The sequence below is a fragment of the Equus przewalskii genome, chromosome 19, assembly GCF_037783145.1.
Source record: "Equus przewalskii isolate Varuska chromosome 19, EquPr2, whole genome shotgun sequence".
NCBI classification, from domain to species: Eukaryota; Metazoa; Chordata; class Mammalia; order Perissodactyla; family Equidae; genus Equus; species Equus przewalskii.
The window spans coordinates 55669128-55694100 of record NC_091849.1 but is presented as its reverse complement, the minus strand read 5'-3'; the positions used below and the strand labels follow the sequence as shown (position 1 = coordinate 55694100).

Genomic DNA, 24973 nt, shown 5'->3' with positions numbered 1-24973 from the left:
TCTAGGAAGTTGCTTTATCTCTAAGGACCTTGGTTTCCTCATCTCCTTATATAAAGGATGATGAGGGTAGGGGTGCAAAGAAGCAAATGTGTTTTTAAATAGCAAGCTACAGTTATTCATGAACGTCAGCCCATTGGCTCAACTGCGGAGGTATATAATCAGGCTCATTTTGTTTGAGAACCTTTAAAATAAGCGTTACAATTCTTATTTGAATGCCACACCTCATAGTACACAGACCTTATAAAATCTGGCTAGCAAGTGGCCCTTAATTTTCAGCTGGAAATCAGGTTAGGAAGTATTGAGAAGCAGGCAATATGAGGAAGCTTCTGGTTTAACTACCTGAGCAGTTATGTGCAAGTGACTCTGACCTCAGAGTTCACAGACAGCTTGCATCCCAGCAGAACCCAAAGAGGAAAGAAACGTTTACCACATCCTATGGGTACATTTGTTTAGCCATGCACTCCTTCTCCTCCCCAGACTGAGAATGGGCGCTAAGAAAAACCATCTTGGGTAAAAGCTCCGAGTTAGAGATAGAAACTATGCTTAGGGAAGTGGAGAGAGGTTCCTCGGGCTGAGAGGTTTTGCTATTCAAGAGATTTGAGTAGGTGTGGGATGTACAGGAAGCAGAAACAGCTTCCCATCTCTTTCATGGATCCTTCATATGTTGAAATGACGGACTTTTCTTAGCAGATAAACATGCGCATTAGCATGGATCATATAGGTAACTCATATGAAGTCAATAGCAAATTTGCTTTCATTTATCTGGTTTAGGTCTTTCATGTCACTTTCCTAACTTAAGCCCTACATAAAAGCAAAAAATACTTTTTAATTTTTATCCTTTGAAATTTAGTGAAACAACTGCTAGTTTGTTGGGGAGGGATGTCAAGACAGGTAAAAAAGGTAAAGCGTAATTAATGTTATTTATGTTAATTTTAACCAAATTTTGCTTCCTTGAAATCCTAAAACAATGCAAACCTGGTTGCTAAATAAGCTGGGTGTGAATACCATTTTGCTGAAGCTACTTAAAGTCTTTTAACCAATTTCCTAATCTGAAATATGTGAGTGATGTGCAAGGTTATTGTGAGATTAGAGACGATATGTGTAAAATACCTAGCACACATTAGCAAAGTATATGTATCATATGCTGGTTTGCTCTGTTCCTGTACTGAATTATTCAAGCTTCAATAATTGCTTGGGCACAGTACAATGGAAAATTTGATCTAATAGAAATCTGTTGTTGGTTAAACAGAAGATAAGTAGCTCATACAGAATCAATACCAACATAATAGTTAGCCAACATCCCTTTCTATACTTCTCTTGACCAAAACAAGGCAGCAAATGATAGAGAAGGTGTGGGTATGAAGCTCTATAATAATCTGAGCCAGGGAGAACATAGGCTGGGAGATAAGCCTTGGTTTTGCGTACTTAGCTCAAGCCTTTCATGGCCAACAAGTAACCTTTCCTCCACTTCTCAAAAGTAGCTAGAAAGTCCTGGTTTTCTTAAAGAACAGTGATAATCTTTGGTTTATTATCTGCAGTTCTAAAATGTAGTGGTGTAGACTAAAGAGTTAATGGCATTTCTGTAACTTCTTTCCAAGGGCTTAGCATTTTCATTTAGCTGATTAAAATCTATTGTAGATACTAATTATGCCAGGGTTTTTTTTGTAAATCATTCAAACACTCAAAAATGATTTTTAAAATCTTTAAATGGCTTGTACCAGATTTTTATTTCTCAGAGGGTTTCTACTTACGGAAAATCTGCTTAGATTATGTCCTTTTGTCATATTCTTGGTAAGTGTTAAATCAATGCAAAATGAGTGGATTTGTATTTCTAAAAATAACCTCTTTCACAGGAAGAAGAACTAAGGAAGAGTGGGGAAGCCAAATATGCCCACTTGAGTGATGAACTTCATGTATTAATTGAAGTGTTTGCGCCACCTGGGGAAGCTTATTCACGTATGAGTCATGCATTGGAAGAGATTAAAAAATTCTTGGTTCCTGTAAGTGTTTTTCATTTTTTACAAAGATGTTCCTCATCAGTTTCTCTTAAAAAAAATGTGCTTTTGATCTTCACTGACTTTTTAGAAGGAAACTCATATTGCCAACTAATTATCTGTAGAGTTGATGTGAAAGTGACATAAAATAGGATACCAAAAACACTTAGCATGGGAGCTGGCACATTGCCACATAGTGATGGTTGACAGCAGTGTTTGTCTTCAGTACATTACATGCCATGCATCAGGTCATAGCCATGAAGAAGAAGACAATTAACACATAAACACAAATCCATAATTGAAGAGAATATCCTTCTCTTGTGTCTTAATCACTTGGTGGTTGACATGCATTATTGGCAAATTTTAATTAATAGAGAGAGCATTTGCAGGTATAGTGGGAGAAGAAAGAGATTAGATATGTAATGTTTGTAATAAGATGGTGATATTATTTGAAAATATCAAATGTATTTTTATGTAATAGTATTCCAGGTGCTGGCTCATTATAAAACATAATGTAAAATAATCAATATTAATAGAACCAGACATTTGTTGATTATCAAGCAAAAATTGGAAAAATAAACTCATTGCACTATATGAGAGCAACAGAGAATGTTCATTTAGTAAAGCAACAAATTCAGGGTTACATACTGAGTAGAATTCCCTACCTATTTTCTAAGAAATAGAGGAAGGTTAAATGAATGAAGCTTTCCTAAAGGTTAACAATTTCGTATTCGAGGATAGGTCATTCAAATGGAATTCTTGCCATCAGGCTTAGAGCTGGGAATAAAATAATTAGAAGAGAATGCTGAGTAAAGTTTTCTGGAGTGCCTGGCCAGAAGTCTTCAGCAGGGAGAGAGAGAGTAGCTAAGATTAATCTGTGCAGTGAAGAAACACTGTAGATTTCTGAACTGAGCAATAACCTCAGAGGAAATGATGGATAAGATTCATTGATTGGCAGTGATTTTGAGAATGGGAAAAGAAAAACAAAACCAGAGAATTTCAGAATGTAAAAGCATTAAAATCTAGCCACATAGTCTATTTATAGGCCCAGTTTAAAATTTTCTGTCCAGGCAAGGTTAGAGAATAATCCCGTACCACTCTGGTTCTTCCCTAACTTCGTATGCACATAGAATTTCAGCACAATTTATTATGTGCTGCTTATCTGAACACCTCCCTAAATAGATCCCATATGTCTTAAGAATGAAGATGCTACATTCTCTCTTCTTTTGCCTCTGACTTAGGCGCCTAGTGCTATTGGGTAAACAGTTTCGCTATATTTAGCTCAGACCAGACCTCTGGTGATATAGACAGTATAGAGAAAAGCTACGACTGCTTGTGTTACTAACTGTTTCATGACTGTAGACAAGACATTTAAATTCTCATAGCTTCAGCTTATTCATCTTTAAAAAGAAGATAGCTATAACTGACTGACCTCTGTCACAGTTATTGTGAATATTAAATGGGATGATGCGTATGAAAGGATGTAGAAAATTATAAAGTGCCATGTAAATGGTTGCTTTTAATCCATTTTATATTGTAGATACATCGAATCTTGGAATGACGTTTTGAGGTGAAATATGTAAGATGAAACACTATTTTGTTGCTGTATGTATGTTGCAGCTTGGCTGTAGGTTAGGTTAACCCTCTTTTTCTATAAATGCCAATCATACATCTCGCTTAACTTCTTAGACCTCATAATACTTGTAATCATTTCATTTATATCTTCTCCACTGAAGTATATCCTTTATAAGGGCAAGGGCTAGCAGTCTCTCTCTTGTATTTCCATCATTTAGCATTGTGCCTGGCACAAGAAGTATTTATTTGACAGTCTGACTGATGGAATGGCTGATTAGGAGGTACCAGGAGTGATACAGAGAGATAAAATAGCTCTCTGCATCAGGTTTGGGGAATAATATCCTACAATAAACATGCGCTATATATAAGGATCCAGATGAAGACCGAAAATCTTACCTTGGCCAGTGTGACCTATTCCTGCCTATCTCTGAGATTTTATCTCTGTGGGTCCAACTGCTCACTCACTGAGCTCCAGACATGCTACCTTCTGTTCATCCAACACCCCAGGCTCACCCCTCACTAAAGGTCTGTGAAGATTCTTCTCCAAAATATTGGCAGGGCTATCTCCTTGTCATTTAGGTCTTGGCTTAAATGTCAGCATTGCTGGAAATTCTTCCCTGACCACATAGTCTGAAGTAGCTTCGCTACGTTTGTGCGGTCCTGTTACACTTTGCTCGCCGTGTCACTGGCCACCGTATGGAACATTGCAGTTCACCGTGCCATCGTGCTGTTGCCCACTCCACTTGTTTATTTCCCTCAAAGCTTTTGTCACCTTCAGATGTACTCTGTATTTTTTTCACTTATGTGTTTGTTGTTGATTTCCCTGCTAAAATATAAATGTCATGAGGGCAGAGACTATTGTCTAGTTTCTCTGCTTTATTCCCCCATTTTGGACTAGGCCAGGCACATAGGAAGCACTTAATAAATATTTTTTTCTATGAGTGAATAAGTGATGGAATGAATATTTAAAAAGTAAATAACTCTTCTGATATCTCTGAATGTTGTATTAGCAAATTTTGTGGTCAATGAAATTCCTTCTACTTGATAAATTTTTCCCATTTCCCACACTTGCGTCAGCACCAAGCAAAAGATGGAATCTGTCTACTTCATCCGTCATGAGAACCATAAGGGACAAAAATGAACTCCAATTCTTTTTTTATTATATGAAATTACTTGGTGATCCAGGTTTCTTTGGACGTTTGATATTAAAGTCCACCGAAATGCTAACATGTTGGGACATGAACATTTACAAACAACGTAAGTGAAGAATTACAGCCATTAAGAGACATGTTAGAACAACATAGAAAGCTGATGTAGACTAGGACTCTTGGGTTCCACTGCATCTAATTCCTCTACAGAATGGAGTGTCTTTCCGTGGTTAGCACTTGTACTTTCCTCCCCTTTCTATATTCATCTGACATTTACCCAACTTGCCCTATGGCCAGGAGCTGTAATCCTATAAGACTGCCAACTTTAGAACATACAACTCCTCATGAAATGTCTGAATGCTGTAAGAAGTTGGAAAACAACACAGTTTCAGTACTTTAACAGAATTATTCAAGACAAAAGAATTACTATTGCCCTGGGCAAAATTTTCATCCTGCTGGTCTCCATTCGGTCACTACAGTTTTTTGTCAGGACAAGTACAGTGGCAAGTCAATAGAAGATCAATAAATGGAACTTTGCTAATTTTAAATCTCTAATGTTTTGAGCAGGTGCTATATTATTTTCCTTGTATTTGCTAATTTTTCTTACAAATACAGATGAGGAGTGTTAAATAAATTATTTGACAAATAATGACAAAAGGGATATAAAATCCTAAACTAATGTATGTTTCTATAATGTTAGTGCCCTTCTCTTCCCTTTATAAGCTGCAAAGGGGTAAACAGATATGGTCAGTATGATGTTTATGATACTCGTTTCCTTATAGACATCCTTATAGACTTCCTCATAGACCAGGACTGCCACCTATGGTAGTGCAGGGTATTCTTTGCACGTTGCTAGAGGGCGGCATTTACATTGTAGTTTGTGAATGGAACCCTCTGGTATCCCTAGGGTTTTTCCAACCCTAGTTAGCAGATTACTTTAAGATAATTACACTATTTCATTTTCCTAAATTGGCTGACTTTCACCTTCCATTAAGTTGAATTGGTAAGTTTTACTAATGCTTAATAATTAACTCATGATCAAAACAGAATACGTCTCATAATTAGAACTTAGAAAGCATTTGGCAAGATTCTCAGCAAGAGCAAGTTTATTCATCCTTTCATAAAAAAGATGGAAGAAGGGATTTCCACACAAACAGGAAATTAGATTTAGGTCAGAGATAACAAATAGATTACTACGTTACCTCCTCAGGAGTTAGTTATTGACAGAATTAAGAGATCCCAATACTCCTTTCTGCCAAGCCCTGTCATGGCCTCAGAATCTTTGCCAGCACAGTATGCTACACAACACTATCGTATTTTCAGAGCGGACGGAACTTGAAAAGTATTTTTCATGTCTGGCTTAAGTCTCCAATGATTATCTTTAGAGATTTGTGTCATTTAAAGAAAAGGCACATATATTTGTGTTTGGGGGGGGTGCTGTGTGTCTGTATCCTCTCACCCATCTCATATATAAGACTTTAAATCAATTCAACAGAGAAAAAAATGCATCATGCTAGGTTTTTACTTCTTTTCTGCATTAGACTGGATCTATGCCTTGGTGAAAGCCATGGTTCTTGAAATGGGGCAATTACAGTGTTATATCATTTCCAGTTTGAGATATTGGAAACCTATATAGGAAACCTACCATGAGTCTGACTGTGGAGGAAAAGTTAAACCCTTTTCCTCTTTGTGGTAAAAGCAAATAGAGGACATTTTTGCCTTCTGTTCTTCAAAGACTATAATCCTAGCTCTGAAATGGGAAAATGACACTGATTGCTAATTGCAATCATACAGGAAAGTAAGTAGATATAAAGAAAATAGAGAAGAAAGCTGGGTAATTTCAGTCTAGGAGATGGAAGAAGATCCAGACTTTCAGGCACTGAAAAATTGTCTATGAAGTTTTGGATGACGATAAACATAAAAATGTGTACCTGAAATTCATGCTATAATTTGATAAAAAATGAAAATTAGGTCAGAGTCATTTATGCAGGTGAATGTGTAGGGAAAACAATGTATTAGACAAAATCCCACCAGACAGCAAAGCAACATTGATAAATGGTAAGACTGACAAGTGGGGAGTGGCAGCTACAGTTTGGCTGGCTGATGGCAGGAGTTCAGCATTTACAGCAACAGCATCCTACAGGCAAGAGAATGATGAGGTACAGAATTAAAAAATAAACTTCAATACAGAGAGAGAAACAGAATCCATAACCTGGATATCATTCCTTCATTGTTGTGGTTGTTGTCAAATTGTTGTCAAGAGTTTCCTTGGACCGCTGTCTTCAAAATCAATTAATTCCCTTTTCTTTCTTGTAATTAACCATGTTCTAACAGTGTGGTAGCTAATAGCATGAAGCACAAAGCCACATGTATTTACATAAGTATTGCTTGCCCAGAAATGTTTCCTATATTGCTATAGCACTATGATCATATGCTGATTGTTTTGGGGTGAATTTATAATCATCTAATATTAAGGACTTTTTATCTGGCAAGTTGTAATAGATAGTAGAGGTGTATGACTTAGAACAGAACTAAAATTATTACTAGTTCTTAGAATAAGATGATAATTATTCTATATAATAATTATTATATAATTAGTTACAATAATGTTATTATTATTGGAACTTAAAGCCACTTTAGCCTTGCTAATTGATTGACATAACCTGGAAGACTGAAAAAAGAAGCAGCAGATAACTATTTGAGTGTAATTTTTCTACAAACCCTAAGACAAGTATCTTCTTACTCCTCCTCTGTACAGATAATCACATGTTCACTATATGAGTCTCGGGTCAGGAAGTGATTGTCTGCTTTCTATCTTAAGAAACAATTTATCACTAATTATCTCTGGTCTTATTTGATGCCAGAATTGTGAATTCTCCGAGGCCACTCTTTTCGTGAACTTTTATTGCTTTTTAGATGCCCAGCATCATTCTTCCTTGATATCAGCACCTCGATTTCATCTTGATGAGTTACTTCTTCCCCATTAGCTGGCATTATAATCAAAAGAACTGCTTTTGCAGTTCCATATATAGTCCTTAACATGAAGGCTTAGCAGCGTTTCTGAGAAGTTATCAGTGTTGTCAAAGATCTGTAGTCCCTAAGGATACAGGTTTGATCTTCAAGGCAAGAATCTCACCTGTTAACTTTATTGGATTCTAGTAAAAGGAAAGTCTTAGAGGATTTAATAGAAATTTTACTTTACATTGAAAACGTTTAGTAAATGCTAGTCCTCTGCTTGTACATAATAAATACATGCCAACACTGACCTGCAAATATTCTTATAGATGCAAGCAACTCAAAAAGAGTCATGATTATTGAAAAGAATTTGGTACCAAGGAATCAAGAAAGAAAAATAGCTCAATAATCAGAATCTGTTAAATAAAGTGTATAATTTTTAGCTGAGTAAATCATTTAAGTACGTAAAATAAATGGTACTAATTAATGCAAAGGGAAAGTTTTATTTCAATTCAATTCAACAAATATTTCTGAGCATCAAATATATGCCGGCCACAGTTCTAAGAATTTGTATTACATCAGCCACTCCCCTTGTAGAATTTAAGAACCAGAAAACTATTTTCAAGATTTAAAAGATAAGAGTTATGGAGAAATATTTGAGAGATAATTGGAAATGAAAGACCGGATTGGATAATAAGGATGATATGGACAATAGTGGTGATAGACCAGACAACACTGATCAAAAAAAGTGTTATTTCTAGAGTCAAGAAAAACTAATGTCTGACTGAAAGACCACCACCACATAGGAAAGGTAGGGAGAAAGAAAGAGTGATGGGATTGGGGGGAGGGGAGCGCATGGGTGAGAAGAGTGAGAGAGTTACTTTTGATTAGTTTCTTGAAGGCGTTGATGACCCACAGTCAAAGATTCTATTTCATACTGAAATTTTTTTAAAAAAATAAATGCAACAAGAAAAACTTACAGAGAATAGCCTTTTTAAAACGGGTTATTTTTGCAAAACTTTGTATTCCTGAAACGTATCTTCAACTTCTGTTCTAGGAGTTAGTTCTTACTTTTTAAACAGCTAATTTTGCAGCTACATAAGATACAACATAAGCTTATTTTGAATTCCCCTTCCTTGATTAACTGATCTCATTTTGCGACTCTGAAGCTCCTTTCATCAAGCTACAGTGGAAAATGTATTGATTCCTCCAGACAGTATTTATACTAGATATCCAGGGAACTTGGGAGAATCCCTATTCCTCCAAGAAATCTATCTTCTATCTCATCTCTAATCCTTGTTTTTTTGGTCCACTTCTCTGTTCCGCCCAGCCTCTCCACATAGTGTATAAAGGAATGCATATTAAACAGTTCCTTAAAATACAACTACAAATGGTGTACTGGATGGTCTGTACTCAGTATGGTACAAACAGAAATTGGTTTTATTTTTCTGTAACCATTGTCATTCTCCCTTTCTTATTCATTACGAACAGCTTGAGCAAATCACGTAGCTTCCACTCATTCTCCTATAAGAAGAATCTTAATTTAGGTAATTTAGCTTTTAAACTCAGTTAGTTCCAATTTATGATTTCAATTTCCAATCCATTTCAAAGCTCCCCTCCTCCCCTAATTTATGGCTTAGGAAGTAGTAGTGGGGAAAGAGTCATGTTCTACTCATTCATCTCCACCCTCCAGCTTCCAGTGTTCCCAGGGCTCTGTGGATGGTTCACAGGTGGGGTAAGAGGTGATAGGACATTGAAGAAAGATGGGCTATAAACCTGGTACTGTAATAATCTGGTGAGTTTGGTTGGTTGAAGTCTTATTTCAGACATTTTCCTCTGATGGGATATATGCATGATAGACTAGTGGAGTTGTTGCCAGTCCTCAAATAACTTTCCTCCCTTTCAGCTGAGTGATCTCTGGGAGGGGCTCGGGGTTCTCACAATGCAGTCCTTCCTCTCATTCATCTCTGGATGCTATTCCACCATCTCCCTGCTCTCAGTTTTGCAGGGAGCTTTGTCCTGTGTACCTAACTTGTTCTTTCTGTCTGAGAGCTTGTAAGATTGCTTTACCTTGTCCTTAGAGCTCAAGAATTTCACCAGGATATGCTCAGATTTGGCTTTTTTCTGATCAGCCCAGCCTGGAAATGGGTGAACTGTTTCAATTGGCAGCAGTGGGCCTTCCTTTCATGGAAATTCTCTACCTGTTATTTGTATATTTTCTTTGCTCTGTATTTTTCCTTTTTCTCCTTTTGTAACTCCTATTACGTATGGCAAGGCTCCTGGGTCTTTCTTCCAATTGTGTTTTTCTAACGATTTCCATCTCCTTATCATTTTGCTCCTGCCTTCCAGAGACATCTTCTCCAAGGTCTTCTAAGCCACAGGTTCAGGATTTAGCACTGACGATGTTCTTGCCCATTCCTTTAAATTGTTTAGGTGGAAATCATGTAGACATTGTGCTTTCTTTTTTGTTTCATTTCTTCAGAAAGTACTATAATCACATTAGATATTTCTTCTGTTTTTTTGGTTCCAGTTTATTTCTATCCTCTCCAGCACCTTTATTTCACTGGGCACATTTTCTGATTGCTCTTCCACTCTCTAGATACTCTTTTCTTTTTTTCTTTTTATCTTGGTTTAGGTCTGTTTTTTAGATACCTTTAGTGACATCAGTCCTCTGAAATGTTAGAAAGTAAAATTGATCAAAAAGGTAGAACTAGGCAGCCCACCAGAGACTTGGTGAGAACCTGAAAAATCTCTTCCTGTTCTCCTGTCTCCTTTTGCTTTCCCACACTTGAGGGCTCACCCCTCTGGTCCGTCTTAGCCTCTTGCTGCCCAGGGACAATAGGCATACTCAGGAGGGTCTGTGGCAGCTTTCCATTTGGATGAAATATAGATCTTTGCAAGCCAAACTCTTTCCCAATAGCCAGTCCTCCGTTACTATTCTGGGGCTTTCCAACACTGGGTTTTGTGTACTTAACCCACAGGTGATAAAGGCCTATAACAGTCAACTGTTTTACCCAGGCCTCTCAGAGAACTCAAGGCCTGACATGCACATAAGCTTCTGAGGACCCCAGCCTTTATTTCGCCCAAAATATGCTGGTATGTTAGAGTTGTCAAACAAAGAGAAAGAAGCTGAATTTAGGTCACCATCTTCCAAGAATTACTAAGATCTTACAGAGTTAATGTGTTCTCTTTCTATTTAACATGTGGAAGAAAGCATCCAAAGTACTTTATAGGCACCAGAGGTTTTGCGTTTGAGCTCTATATATCATGTCATGCTTCTAAGACAAGTATTTTGTTTTGTAATAAATCGGAAATTACATATTTAAAATAAAATATTCCACAAGAGAAAAGGCACAGTATTCCATGAACATCTCCCTCTATAAAGACTAGATACACAGTTGTTTCCATATGTTTTTTTTGTTTGTTTGTTTGTTTTTGAGGAAGATTAGCCCTGAGCTAACATCTGCTGCCAATACTCCTCTTTTTGCTGAGGAAGACTGCCCTGAGCTGACATACGTGCTCATCTTCCTCTCCTTTATATGTGGGAGGCCTGCCACAGCATGGCTTGACAGTCGGTGCCATGTCTGCACCCGGGATCTGAACCGGCGAAACCCAGGCCGCCGAAGCAGAACGTGCGCACTTAACCACTGCGCCACTGGGCCCGCCCCTCCATATGTTTTATACAGATGTTGTCAAGTTAATATGCACAAATACTAATGAAGTCCTTTCCCTAATGGTAGAAATATTATGATAAACCTATTTGGGAATTTGGAACATTCATGTACATTATAAATCTCAATGACAATTCCTATTTGCCATTAATAGCTAATTCTGAGGGTAATAGTCATTTTAGTATATTTTTAAATAGGAAAATTAAAATGCTAATGGCTTCTTTCTACTCTCTTTGTTTACCTTTACCTGTAGATTTTTTTTTAAGGAAGGGACAGTGACATTTGTTTAGAATCTGACCGGCAAGGTATTCTGGTGGGTGGTGTATAGACATTACCTCTATTATCCTCAGAACAAGTCTGAGAAGGATGTATAACGCTTATTTTATAGATGAGGAGATTGAGGCTGAGCAAGTTTGTGTAGCTACAGAAGTAGCATAAGTAGCATCACATAGTGAAGCCTACATTCAAGCCCGTCGTTTTCTCACAATGGCTCATTGTTTTGATGGTAGGTAACAAAAGAAGAATAGAGTGTCTAAGATTTGGTCCAGCCAGACATCTGCATTTAACTACCAAGCTATTGATAGGTGACATAAGCTAGATTTGAATAAAACATAGAAAATACTACCCTCGCATAATTTCATTTGGTATTTACCATTGGATGTTTGAGTTTCTAATTCTGTTTGGAGATAAATATGATAAATAGTTACCAGAAGATAATAATTTGCTGTTGTAAGAATACTGATATTACAGAGTGATTTTTTTAAAGTCTATCTGCAAATCCTGATGTTAGGCAGAGATTCCTCTTAATAATCATCTCCTTCCCTGTTTTGTTTTTAGTTTCTCTTAGTTTTTTACATGAAATGGCAAAAACAAGAGCAGAGGGGATCCAAGCTATTATAATTTAATTAATTAAAATATCTGGTGTTTGAGATTATACTCTGAGATGCACAGTGTAAAAATATAAAATTTTAATTAGCTTAAGGGAAATCCGGGGTGTTTTGTAATTTTTTGTTGTTGTTACTTCTAACATTAAGAAGAATGAGTATTTAGGTTCCTATGAGAATTATGAGGTTGTTTAAAATGTGTTTGGAAGAGAGTGAAAATATGCAGTCATTTTAACTACTTACCTCTTCACTGTGTTCATGCAAACAAGACACTTTTCTCCAATTCTCCAAATCAAGTCACATGAATTGAAATGTTGAATTATCGATGCATGATGGTGGTAATAGTACCATTTTTGATTAATCAATCACCAGGACTAAGGCACTAGATCTATGTAAGGAAAATCATCCCTTATGGTATATCTATTTACATAGTCAGTTGATATCAGTACTAAATAACTGATGGAACTGGTTCCTTTTCTGTATAAGCTTCTTTTGTGATTCTTGAAAACCTGTTTACTTTTAGATCGCTGCCATTTCTCTGATGTCCTTTGTTTCTTCCCTTTCTTCATTTTCTCTGTTCTGAAGATTAGAATTTTAGGGCTTATAATATGGAAATTTAAGTTACTCTATTACAACAAGAATAATAGAATCTTAGAATTTTAAGAGACTCTATGTTGTTTCAAGCACATCTCTCATCTAAGAGTCCACGTTCTCCGCTAGTATTTACCTTTGTTTAGGTCAAAATATATTTTGAGCCCACAGATTCTTGTAATAATTTCATCCTACCTTATTGGTCCTGTCTGTTAGCCAGGGCACACTGAAAGGATACGAAACACCATCTGGTATTAGCACAGTTCCCCAGGATGAGTTATATTTCATCATTTTCTGCCCTTCCCTTCTTTGTACTAACTTCTTATTTGAGAAGTTTGAGAGCTTTAGAAAGACATGTTATGAGCAAGAATGGATATCAGAATCAGAGTGAGATTCTTTTAAAAGTGAAAGGAGGACCTCCTACAGGGAGAAGGTGGATACCTACTCTCCTTCTTAAACCCACAAACAGACAAGCTACAGCTGGGACAAGATGTCAGCTAAAATTAGTCCTCAGGCAAAATACAGACATCATCTTATCCCAGATACATTTTTAAATGTGAAACAGACCTAATGCGTAAGAAATGAATGAAAGACCCACTTTGTAAGAAATACTCTTTATTTAAAGAAGTGTACTGAATTATTAGGATTAACAATTAGCTAGTAAGTGCACAAGTTTGTGATAAAAGAAGAATAACCCTTTCTCTAAAACTTAGATGTTTTAACCAAAATATGGCAAACCACAGATCATACCTATAAGAATGACAATATCAACCTTAGCCTCTATGAGCAAAGATAGTCTTGTTTCCAAAAATGTTTTATTTAGATGCTGTGCTATCCTAGAATTAAATCCAGCCACTTCGTCAAAGAAAACATTTTCTATGTTAATGCTTTTATTCCCACACCTACATAGACACACTCATATAATTGTAGAACTGGAGGAATTTTAAGCTCAGAACAATTAACACATTTCCAAGGCAATTTAAATATTAATGGTTGAGAAGAAAAGACTTCAAAATACTTCATTTTTGCCAATCCCCTTAAGGATTTTCAGAGCCATGGAATTCCAAAGAAGGTAGTTTGAAAACCACTGCTGGCATCCACGCCTTGTTTTACCAATGAGTGTACCAAAGGCCAGCATGGTTACCTGAACTGCCAAGGTCAGGCAGGAAAAAGAGGGATTAGTCAGATGCCTCCTCATCAAGGAAATTATCAAAATGTGAAGACCCAACTGCTATAAGATGTCTCCTACTCTATTGGAGAGGACTAAACAAGTCACTAGCAGGTGGCAATGGTTGTGTGGTTAGCATGAGGCTCCTCCATATTTAGAGCATCTTATAAGCCTATTTCTTGTCACATGGACAACTCTGGACTTATTATCATTCAGTAAGCATTTGCCAATATTCTTATTAGTGGTAAAGCAGGTGTGGTTTTTCCTGCTCATTCTTAGTTAGTCGTTAATTCAATAATATCTTCGTAAGTCTATTTTACTTGGGGACTTCTTCCTTGATTTTACTTTCTTATTTTCATGGCACAAATGCATTCCACTGCTGGTGAAAGTGTTTTGCAGTTGTTTTAAACATAGGTAAGGAATGCGTGACAGAACTTTTACAGTAGGAATAGAAGCATTAAAATAACTCACGTTGAAATTATCCATTGCCAGGCACTCTAAGGAGTACTCTGTCATCTCTAACAGCAAGCTGATGCCTCCTTACATTATAGAATGTTCATTCTCACAGTTGGTAGTAATGGTTAATAGTGCAACGTATTAAAATATATTTAGAAAGTAGATTGTAGAAGGAAAAAAGCCACTGACACAATAATGAATATATGTCACTAGTCATTCTCAGGAATTAAAACAAAATGCTATTTGACATTACCATTCTGAAGCTTCAGAGTCCTTTTAGCTGGGTAACGAAGTTATAAATTTAACCAATATTCCACACACTGTGGAGAAGGTTGTTCTGTTTTAGTTAGACCCTTTCAGTTACAGTGAAAAGTGATTCATTCAGATTAGATTAGATCATAAAAGCATGTGTGGAGGGAAGGAGCATTATGTATATTTTATAAATAAATAGAGAGACTGGAGGCAGATTCCCATGGAAATCTTAAGAGCAGGACAGATAGTGATAGAGGGCCTCACAGAGAGCTGCCTCCTGGGTCCCCAGGGACAGCAGGGAATCTGAGAAGTATCTTCAACGTTAAATGACCCACGTCTCTCTGTGTCCCTGTTCACTTCTCAACTTCTGCCCCACCTCCGTCTTTAGCGATCACTCTTCCTGTCTTCCTCTCCTTCACAGCTTCTATTCACTCATGCTTTGTGACTCCTTGGAACGCTGCTTTACCACAAGAGCTCTTGCTCCCTCTCCCTCCTGGCCCTTTAGATCCCTCCTTTCAGCTGCAGCTCTCACTCTGCCCCCTGTTCTCATTCGTGTGTATCTCTGTGATTGCTGACTCAAGGCTTACAGCTTGGAAAATTGGCTTAAGTATCAAAGCACGTTCACATAAATCTAACCATTTTCTGCCTCAAATTTCAGTGATATACTTGTATCACAAAGTATTTCTTTCTTCACTATTTTTCCTTCCCTCTTTCTTTTCTTTTCTTTCTTAAATTTCCATGGAGGCATTTATCTATTTATTTCTTGTAAATATAGGGGAAAGAAATTCTACTCTAGTCTGATAATTTAAACATAGCACAATATTATAATTATAACTTCATATGTGGTGCTATATTTGTACGGCAACCTTTATCCTTGAACAGGATAATTTTTAAATTTTAAAAGAAAATAGCACAAATCCTATTTTCCTTTAAAATGGAGTCCAGTTAAAAATACCTAATTTTTACAGCTCTTACTTCGTAACCCTATCCCAACCATTTAATAAGTATGTATCAGGAATTGTTTGATAAATTGCCCAAATATATTCTTAATCTTTCTTAAATGAGCTTGATTTTTAGAAAATATAACTATATGAATGAAGAAATGTCTGATTATGCTACTATTTAGGGAAATATTTTCTTTAAATACAGAATAGAGAGAGATAGAAAGAAATGAAATGTCTGAACCAAGAATACTCACCTCATTTTAATGGTTTCATGGACTCTTAGGTTTCTCAGGATCCAGCTTCCAAAAAGATGAAGTCAGGGTTAGAATGGCGATGAGATACTCATGCAGCCAGAGACAATATTAAGATTTCAGAGGAAAAAAGATAAATATGTGACGTGATGGAAGTGTTAATTAACTCGATGGGGGGAATCATTTCACAATATACACATAAATCAAATCACCGTGATGTACACTTTAAATATCTTAAAATTTTATTTGTCAAATATATCTCAATAAAGCTGGAAAAAAATAAACTATGTTATTTATAAGAGAAAAAAGAATTGGACTGTCACATCATATGACATCACAGGGACTTTGGCTTCTTAAGATGCTGTGTCATTGGTATTTTCTGTTACCAAGTAGATCACTGATCACTTTAAGGTCACTTTAGAATCAGATGAAACCACCAGATACTCTGCCCAGAAAAATACACAAAAGCCCAGGAGATTCTTATTCATAGATCCAGGATTGGGGGCCTCACAATAGAAGTGTGAAACTCTTAGCATGGGAAAAGGAAATACAAAAATGCATGACTAAAAATGCATTAAAATGCTGAATTTAGTCTATATTATAAAATTAAATGAACTATATTGAAAAGCACAGATTATTTTACCTCAAACTACCTGAAGATAATTATAGTAGAAAAGTAGGTTTTCTTACAGTTATCTTCTTAAATGAACGAATATTTTATCTTACGATGAGGTAATTTCACCACCAAACTGTAATTCATTACCTTTCCACATAATTCTCATTTCCAGATTTCATTTTTAAGCAGGATACAAATGCTATTTCAATTATAGTACATTTAGAATGTATTTCATCCAGAGATTTCTTTTCCACCAATAGCAATCATAAGACTTTGTCTGATTGAGCAGGAATAAGATTCTATACATGCTGAATAAATATGAAGCTTTACTGTCTATTGCCAACTGACCCTAAACTTATTATCCAAGTAAGAAAATCAGGAAATGTAGCTCATTATAAAAAGTGTACACAAGGATGAAAAAACTTGACTAAGGTTTGTCTATTACATTTTAGATTAATTTGTTGCAGTCGCTCAAACTTCCACTTCCAATTGAAGTGATTCTCAAAACGTTATCCATCAAAATGCCTTAACATCTTCTGAAATAGAAAAGCCTTACCCCAGTTCAGAATATCCATGTCTATAAATTGTACCAATTATTTATTTCTGATTCTTTGGGAATCAAAAATAATTGCATAATATTATAATGGAAGAAATGCTTCCATGTATTGGTGACCAGAGTGACTGTTTTTATCATGTCAGATTTTCCACTACCCCACGTGCAACCAATTGGAGAATATCAACCCTCCCTTGTTTAGTACGCCCCATCTGTATGCATCAAACCTGGGGGTACAGGGGTAAAAAGTAACTGCAGGAAGTAATATGGCCCTGAAAACTAAGCATCTCTCCAATCCCACTTGACTTTTATCATGAGTGTAAATACTCAGAGAGAGGGAAACAACAGGGAACCTAATGTCTCCTGTCCTCCTCCCAGGCCGGGCTCTGGGCCACACCTGCCACCATCTGGAATCTGGGCCCTCTTGCCTCTTTTCACGGCCTTCAGGCTTCCACACCCATTAAGACTATGATTGATTGGGGGCAGATGCTTCAAGTGCCCTGTAACTGCCTGTTGGCACAGGGCAAACCCTAAGCCCTCACAGAGGGGAATGGAAAAACCCTCTGAGCTCCTGTCACTGGATTTCAGCATTTTCCTTTTATTTTTTCCATCTCAACTGTAGGAAGCCAATATTGAACTCCTCTTTTCCAAACAGTAGCAAAACGTACCTTACCCTCCTCATCCAAGTGCTAGGATTAACAAATTCTCCACGATATACCTTGATATTCATGAATCACATGTATAATGCAATATGAAGTGAAATATTAAAATATCTAAATATTGCGAGGTATCCAGATGTTCACCCATGTGTAGCACAAAGTGAACACATATTTGACTAAAGATTTTTTTATCCTGTTGACAGACTCTATTTTTGCCTAAACACCTGTGTGGAAATCTGCTTTAAGTAGTTTTTTTTTGAAGCACATTTCTGCCACCGCTGTTGGACTCATTCATCTGTTATTTATGTTACAACTGGAATGTCAGAATCACTTGAAAGCTAGACTAAGACAATGATTGCTTAATTTATTTTTTTAGATGACTCAATGTCTGTAAATTACATTAGCTAATTAAATTTCTCAGAAGTTACTTTTAAAAAATTCAAAAGTCCAATCACAACATGTAATAATAGGCTGTTAATTTCAAGGAGGAAAAAAAGCTTATCTTTCAGAAATAGTAGATTTACTTGCAGAAATTAAAATTTGATTGATCAGTATGCTAGTGCAGATCTCATATGCTGGAGAAAAGTATGAACTGACAGTGGATGTGCTATTTGCACATGTATTTATCTTCTTTTCTCCTTGACACCCAGCTCCCTGAAGTCAGAAATCAGAGCTAGATTGTCCTTGCCGAGCCCCCCGCTGGCGGATACTGCTCATACACTGTGAGCCTCAATAAGTATTGATTGATGGAAGTGGCCTCCTCCAACGTGAAAAGGTTAAAAATGTTTAACTGAACTTGTGCGTTGTGAGAAATTATTCTGCAACAACAGCGTGTGTAATGTATAGATGATATGTATAGGTTTCTAAAGAGCAGCATTATCCCTCTATAGCACCAATATTGATGCAATGAATCATAATTGATAGATGTTATAGGTTTCTCTTGATTTTTTTTTTTTAAAGATTTTATTTTTTCCTTTTTCTCCCCAAAGCTCCCCCGGTACATAGTTGTATATTCTTCGTTGTGGGTCCTTCTAGTTGTGGCATGTGGGATGCTGCCTCAGCTTGGTGTGATGAGCAGTGCCATGTCCGTGCCCAGGATTCGAACCAACGAAACACTGGGCCGCCTGCAGCGGAACGCGCGAACTTAACCATTCAGCCACGGGGCCAGCCCGGTTTCTCTTGATTTTTCAATAAGTGAATCCATGTGATAATGAAATGCAGTACAAGGAGGTTCAATATTTTTTATTGCAGGATATTTGGAAGAAAATGAGTACATTTATGGGTATATGGTCTATCTTTAGATATCATTACATTTCATAAAGTCAACTGGAAGACAGAATTCAAATTGGCCATACCATAGGGTACAGTAGGAGATTCCTAAAAGCTGTCTTTATTTGTGGAAAAACCCATGTAGTTAGGTATAAAGGAAGAAACAAAATTTCCTCAGGCTTACTTTTTAATGTATTGCTAAGAAATCGTTATAATTTATAGATCATACATGTGGTTGTCCAGAAGAAGCCTTTCACTTGGATTTATCAGGGCCCATATACAGGCTTTCACATCAAAATGTGGAGGTAGGGGGGAACCTGTAAGATTCTGTGGGCTGTGTGCCCCAATCAGACTGCAATAGGGAACTTTCCTAATTTAGATTGGGTTAGAACATCATTTGCCAGAATATTCTATGAAACATTCATTCCGCGGTGGTCTGTGGGAAAAGAAAAAGGTGAAGGTTCCCTGTGGTCAATTGAGTTTGCAGAATGCTGCCTTCAGTGTTTCCTTCTTAGAGAGTCACAGCCCAAATTCTCATTTTAAAGGCTCTGAGAGGTCTTGAAGCAAAGAAGCTGAACTAACTTTTTAGCCCAGGAATTATCATGTTTATTTGGCCGAGTATCCCTTTGTTCAGAAAATTATCTTACTCATTCTCAACACACTTTTGAAAGTGTTGTATTAAATCTAGATGTTACCTTATGGAAAGTGAGTTCTTTAAACAATGATATTCACCTCATCCCGAAATGTCTGTATTTTTGAGTATTCTCTTAGATTACTAAAATGCCATTGTTCATGTTTTCATAACATATTATATAATACTAAATGCCATAATTTATAATTACCTTAAAGCCTGGCTTTATCTCATGCTCCGAACATAGTCTTAGGTAACCAAATTAGCATGAGATATTCTCTGCTTTTGCCTATATTTCACTGCACCAATGGCCCCTTGGAGCATGTGTACTGCCATGTTTCATTTCACTACTAAATAGTAACCAGCTCAAGTCTCCTGTTACCTTTGTGAGAAATAAGAGCAGAATGATTAACAAACATGCTCAGCATTGAAAGTCATTTCTCTTTAATCATACTTGCCTCCAAAAGAACAGACTTATTCACACATTTGATATGACATTTAAAATGTAAATTAGTTTCCCTTTTGATAAGCTAAAAATCTGGGCTTCCAGAGTCAATATTCTACACTGAGAACAGGGGGGATGTAGGTGGTACATGTAGTTTGTATAAAATTGGCGTATTATTTTATGGTCACAACCTAGGAGTTACCTGGCTTAAATAACTGTCATTGCTATCTAATTTTTATCAAAAAGCACAGATGAAAATTTCTAATGAAAACCATCATTTTTGGCATCTATCCTCCAAATTTATTTATCATAATTAATTTATTGATCATCCTCTAACTATTAAAAAAAAGAGCCCCCCAAATTTTGAACTTGTTTAATGTTGGGAAAATTAATGGATCCTTCATAATGTAGTAGTTGTACTTTTACTTAATTGAAAGAGAAAATTCATGTGCAAGTGTAGGTAAACGGACACCTTCCCAAAACCTTGACACCTCCCACAAAAAATCTGACCTCCTCAGGCTTGCAGTCCATAGACTGGGAACCATTGCAATGGAGCACAGAATGGGGCCACACACATCATTTTGACTATGTTAGAATGACAATTTCCTGAAAATAGTCTTGAGTAGGCCCCAGTTTCTGCCTCGTCACAAGCTGATGGAGATGCAAGGTCATGTTTCTTTCTACCAAGACACGCGTCCTACAGAGACCCCTTATTTATTTTTACTGCCATTTACCTTCCCTGCCAGCTCTTCAGTACATCAGTGATAACCCAAACTAGCCTTGTGTCCATCAATCCAAAGACCAGCTTTTTTGAATTTAACTGTAAACTTTCAAAGCATATGGTTATACCTTTGATTGGCAACACAATAGACCTGCCCTTCAGATCCTGCCAGAGATTATAAACTCAAAGCCTCAGCTGCCCGATTCCTATCAAAGCTTAGTTGTGAGACATAATGTTTATTGAAGATTTTCTATGAGATATGCTTGCCTTTAGATCATAAATAAATCATGAATTACATTTCCTAGAGTGTTTTCCATGGATTAGAGGTCCTAGGAAGCTCTCTGCAAAGAAGAACACACACACACGCACACATGTATGTATGTACATATGTACATACACACACGTATATGTGTATGATCATATTGTCCTGTAGAATAATATTTTATAAGATAGCCCTGTAAAACGTGCTATCATATTTATTCTATGGCCTCCACATAGTCTATTTTCAACACAGCAGCCAGCATGATCCGTTGTAAACGCCAGATAATATTAATCATATGCTCAAAGTCCAGCAGCGGCTCTCTGCTTCATCCTAAGTAAAAGTTAAAGAACTCACACTTACTTTCAAGACCCTACATGAGAGGCCCACCCTGCAGTTTCCCTTTGACCTTGTGTTCTGTAACTTCTCTCTGCTCCCTCTGCTGCAGCTGCTCTAAGCTCAGGCTTGCTGCCAGTTTAGGACCTCCGAACAGGCTGTTCCTGCGTATGAAGCCCACTCCCCTTGATTCAGCGTTATAGATTTTGTCACCTTTTGCAAATCTTTGTTCAGACGTCATTTTCCCCAGTGAGTCCTTCCCAGAACCCTACTGGGAACTTCATCTTGCTTCCCCTGCCAGCACTCCTGATTCCTTACCCTGCTGTATTGTCTTAGCTTTTTAGACAACACTCATCACCGTCTAAACCACCATATAATCTGCTTAATTATTAGGTCCATTTTTTACTGTTTGTTTCCCTCTGCTAAAATGTATGATCCAGTGATCCCTGTCTGTTTTGTTTACTGACTATCACCTGAGCTAAGAAAAATGTCTGGCTCATGGTAAGCGCTCAGTCAATAGGTGTCAGATGAATAAATGAATGAAGGTTTATTGTAGGGCTGTTGTCCCAGCATAATATAATGTCACCTTCTTGGGAACTCACGGGGAGAATTCCTCTCCAGTTTCGCTTTATCCATGACAATGCCCACTTCCAGGTCATGGATTGACTTGAGTCCAGGCCAGGGGAGAAAGAAGAGAAAAACGTAGTTAACTCGCTACCAGTGTAGTGTTATTTCAGATTCTGGTCTTCCCCCTCAATCTGCAGGCTACCTCCAGTAACTGCTTCACGCGTTCATGGGGAGAAACAGTGTGCAGAGTGCTTACGCCATCTTACCCTGAACTGGAATCTCTTAATGTGTTTCTTCTACTCTATGCTTCATTAAGAGTAAGCCTTTTGGCTCGAAATTGCTCTCAAATGTATATAACTCTTGTCGTATGTAGAGGGAAGAAAATTCGTTGTTTTCATAGAGCAACTTTGTTAAAATGCTTAGAATAGTTTGTCTATAGCTGAATTTTGTTTTGTTTTGTTTTTTATGGAGACACTGCTTCTTGTTGAAATGCTGCAGATCTGACCTTTCATATTTATTTTATAAAACCCGTCAGTGTTTGCTAGTCATGTTTTCATTGATCTGAGGTTCAATGTATCTATTGCTTCTGAATTATCCCACTTTGTTTGACCACAGCATTGTGGAAAACATCAAACCGCACATAATTGTGATTATTAATAATCGGTTAGTTGAGTATAAAAGCCCTTGCCCGCTTGAATGCAGTTTTTCCCTGTGTTGCTTTACAAATGAATGACAAAAGCATTTTAATATTCTTATTTGTAACTGTTCCAAAAACCGGTAGAGGGGATCAGTGCTTATGATCTTTTTAATATCCCGTAAACATGTATGCTTTAATATTTTTTATAATAGTGAACCACAACCATTTTCCAAAGGTTCTACTGTTCTTTTTGTATTGTATTCTTTCAGAGCATGAAAATTATTCTGGTGCTTTTTTCAGGAAACATCAGGTCATAAAGATCTCAACTTTTTTAGTAAATATGTATTTAGTGTTTCTTTTTAAAAACACATATTCACTGGAAGTTTATCCAGATTATTTTGACTCTAAATTTGACTTATAATAAACAGTTAAACTGTTTTCAGAGTTATAAAGCTTGTCTCCAAGAATGTTGTCCAATGTTGTATGTCCAATGTATATATTAACAGATTCTTCCTCTGTAAATTAATATTTGTAGCATGAAATAACAGCTAGCAAATTAATGTAACCAGTTACTATTAATAATATTAGTGTGAATATATCCATCATTTTCCTAAAACATTAAAAGATATTAAAATGTTGATTGAGATTAGATTCTATCTGTGTGATTCAAAAAGGAAATAAAATGTATTTTTATTATTTTGGAAATTTAATGACTTAATACCAAGAAATGGATTAAATTAGCCTTGTAAATGAACTGAAAGTGTGATTCTAAATTACAGATTTTTTATCTTAAACCTGATATAGAATTTAGTTGGTATCTGCTGATTATTCTGGGCTATTGCAAAAGTTTTTGGATGGAGGCACCATCAATCCTTTTTGGAACTGGGTAGTTCTTTGTGAGCTGTTTCATATTAATAGAAAGACACAGGTCTAAAGAGACCAGGAGTAGAGGGAATGGAAGATATTCAGGGTTTATAGAAGTAAGGGCCACCTGTAGCCAGGGAAGATTACTAGATTAAAGGAAAGAGAGTAGGTGTGCTGAACCCAGGCAGGGAGCAGATTTCAGAGTATGGGAGATCAGCACAGACAAAATATACATTAACAGAGGGTCTAAGGTAGGGTACCCAGAGGAAGAAGAGAGCTATGAAGCCAAGCCAGGTGCTTGAAGAATGCAGAGGAAATACTTGGCAACACAGATTGAGAAATTAAACACTAATTCTAGTCTCTATATTTCATTGACCAGACTTGATAGTGACATGGCGTTTTCTGAGCCAAGGGATCATTATGTTTGTTCTTTTTAAATGAAATTAGAACCAAGTCTTTTATCAATTGAAAATGGAAAATATAGACCTAGCTGGAATAAAGGAGCACAGAGGCAGGGAGTTAAGAAATTCCTGACAGTGGCATTAAACATATTTAATATTTTTTATAGAGCTAAGATTTACTTTTTTCTTAGAATTTTTCTACTAATATGGCAGCGTTGAATGCAGACTCGAGTTTTGTGGCAAATCTTATTGCATTTTACTCAACTCATAACTGTCTTCATATTTTTGCCTGCACTTGGCAGGGTCTACTTTCTATTATATTTTATCTTTTATTCCTAGTCCTATTATATAATTAAGACTAGTAGAAGTATCAAGAAACTAAATTGTATTATCTCATGAAACCCTTAATTGACTTTCCTATTAACTTTTCCAATTTCCCCACAGAAATTGTTTCTATCGATGTTTTAATTTCATGTGAGTCAAATGACAGGAAGTAAAGAGATTTCAGCAGATGGTTGCCACAAACTACATACTACATTTCAGAATTGGTCTACAAAACTCTGCAGCTTGCCAATGTGTGGTGGATCATTTTACTGCCTGTTAATGCCAAAAGAAATCTGGCTGAAATGTGTGTGTTTTTCCATTTAATTTATTCTCTGAGTTTATTAAGAGCTACCAGACTTGATTTACTTGTGTCTGATGTAGCCATAAAATTTAAATTCAAGAAGTTTCACGAGTCAATGTTTCCCATTTGCATTAACTGAAATTTCATGACATCTAAGATTCAGTCTTTAAAGAAACTGCTGATAGCTTTAAATATGGCTTAAATATTCTCTTCAATAGGCAGTCTTTAAATGCAGGTAGTTGGAACATTGGGAGTGATGTGGTAACTAAGAGTACTCCATTATATTTTTAACCCAAATCAACATTTCCATTCATCAAGGTCTCATACAATAACTCCCTGTGAAGTAGGGGGCAGTGTTATCTGCCAAGTGTAAGGGTAGAGAATGCTGGGTCAGAAGACTGGTGAGACATAAAAAACTTTTAAATTCTTGTGGACAATACGAGAGACTAGACAAACCCTTAAAAGTTTGAAGAAGCAGATGCTGTTGGAGTGGCATCAGTT

At 36.6% G+C, this 24973-nt stretch overlaps 1 protein-coding gene across 3 annotated transcripts in view; it reads left to right on the top strand.

Moving 5' to 3' along the window:
- Positions 1-24973, top strand: part of KHDRBS2 (KH RNA binding domain containing, signal transduction associated 2) — a 551264-nt gene that overhangs the window by 249301 nt on the left and 276990 nt on the right. For all 3 annotated transcript variants that reach the window (XR_011529819.1, XR_011529818.1, XM_008525631.2), the window contains exon 4: positions 1854-2000. Coding sequence is in view for 1 of the 3 variants with exons in the window: in XM_008525631.2 (XP_008523853.2) it covers positions 1854-2000 (147 nt within the window). In the remaining 2 variants the exon portion in view is untranslated. The remainder of the gene's footprint in view (positions 1-1853; positions 2001-24973) is intronic.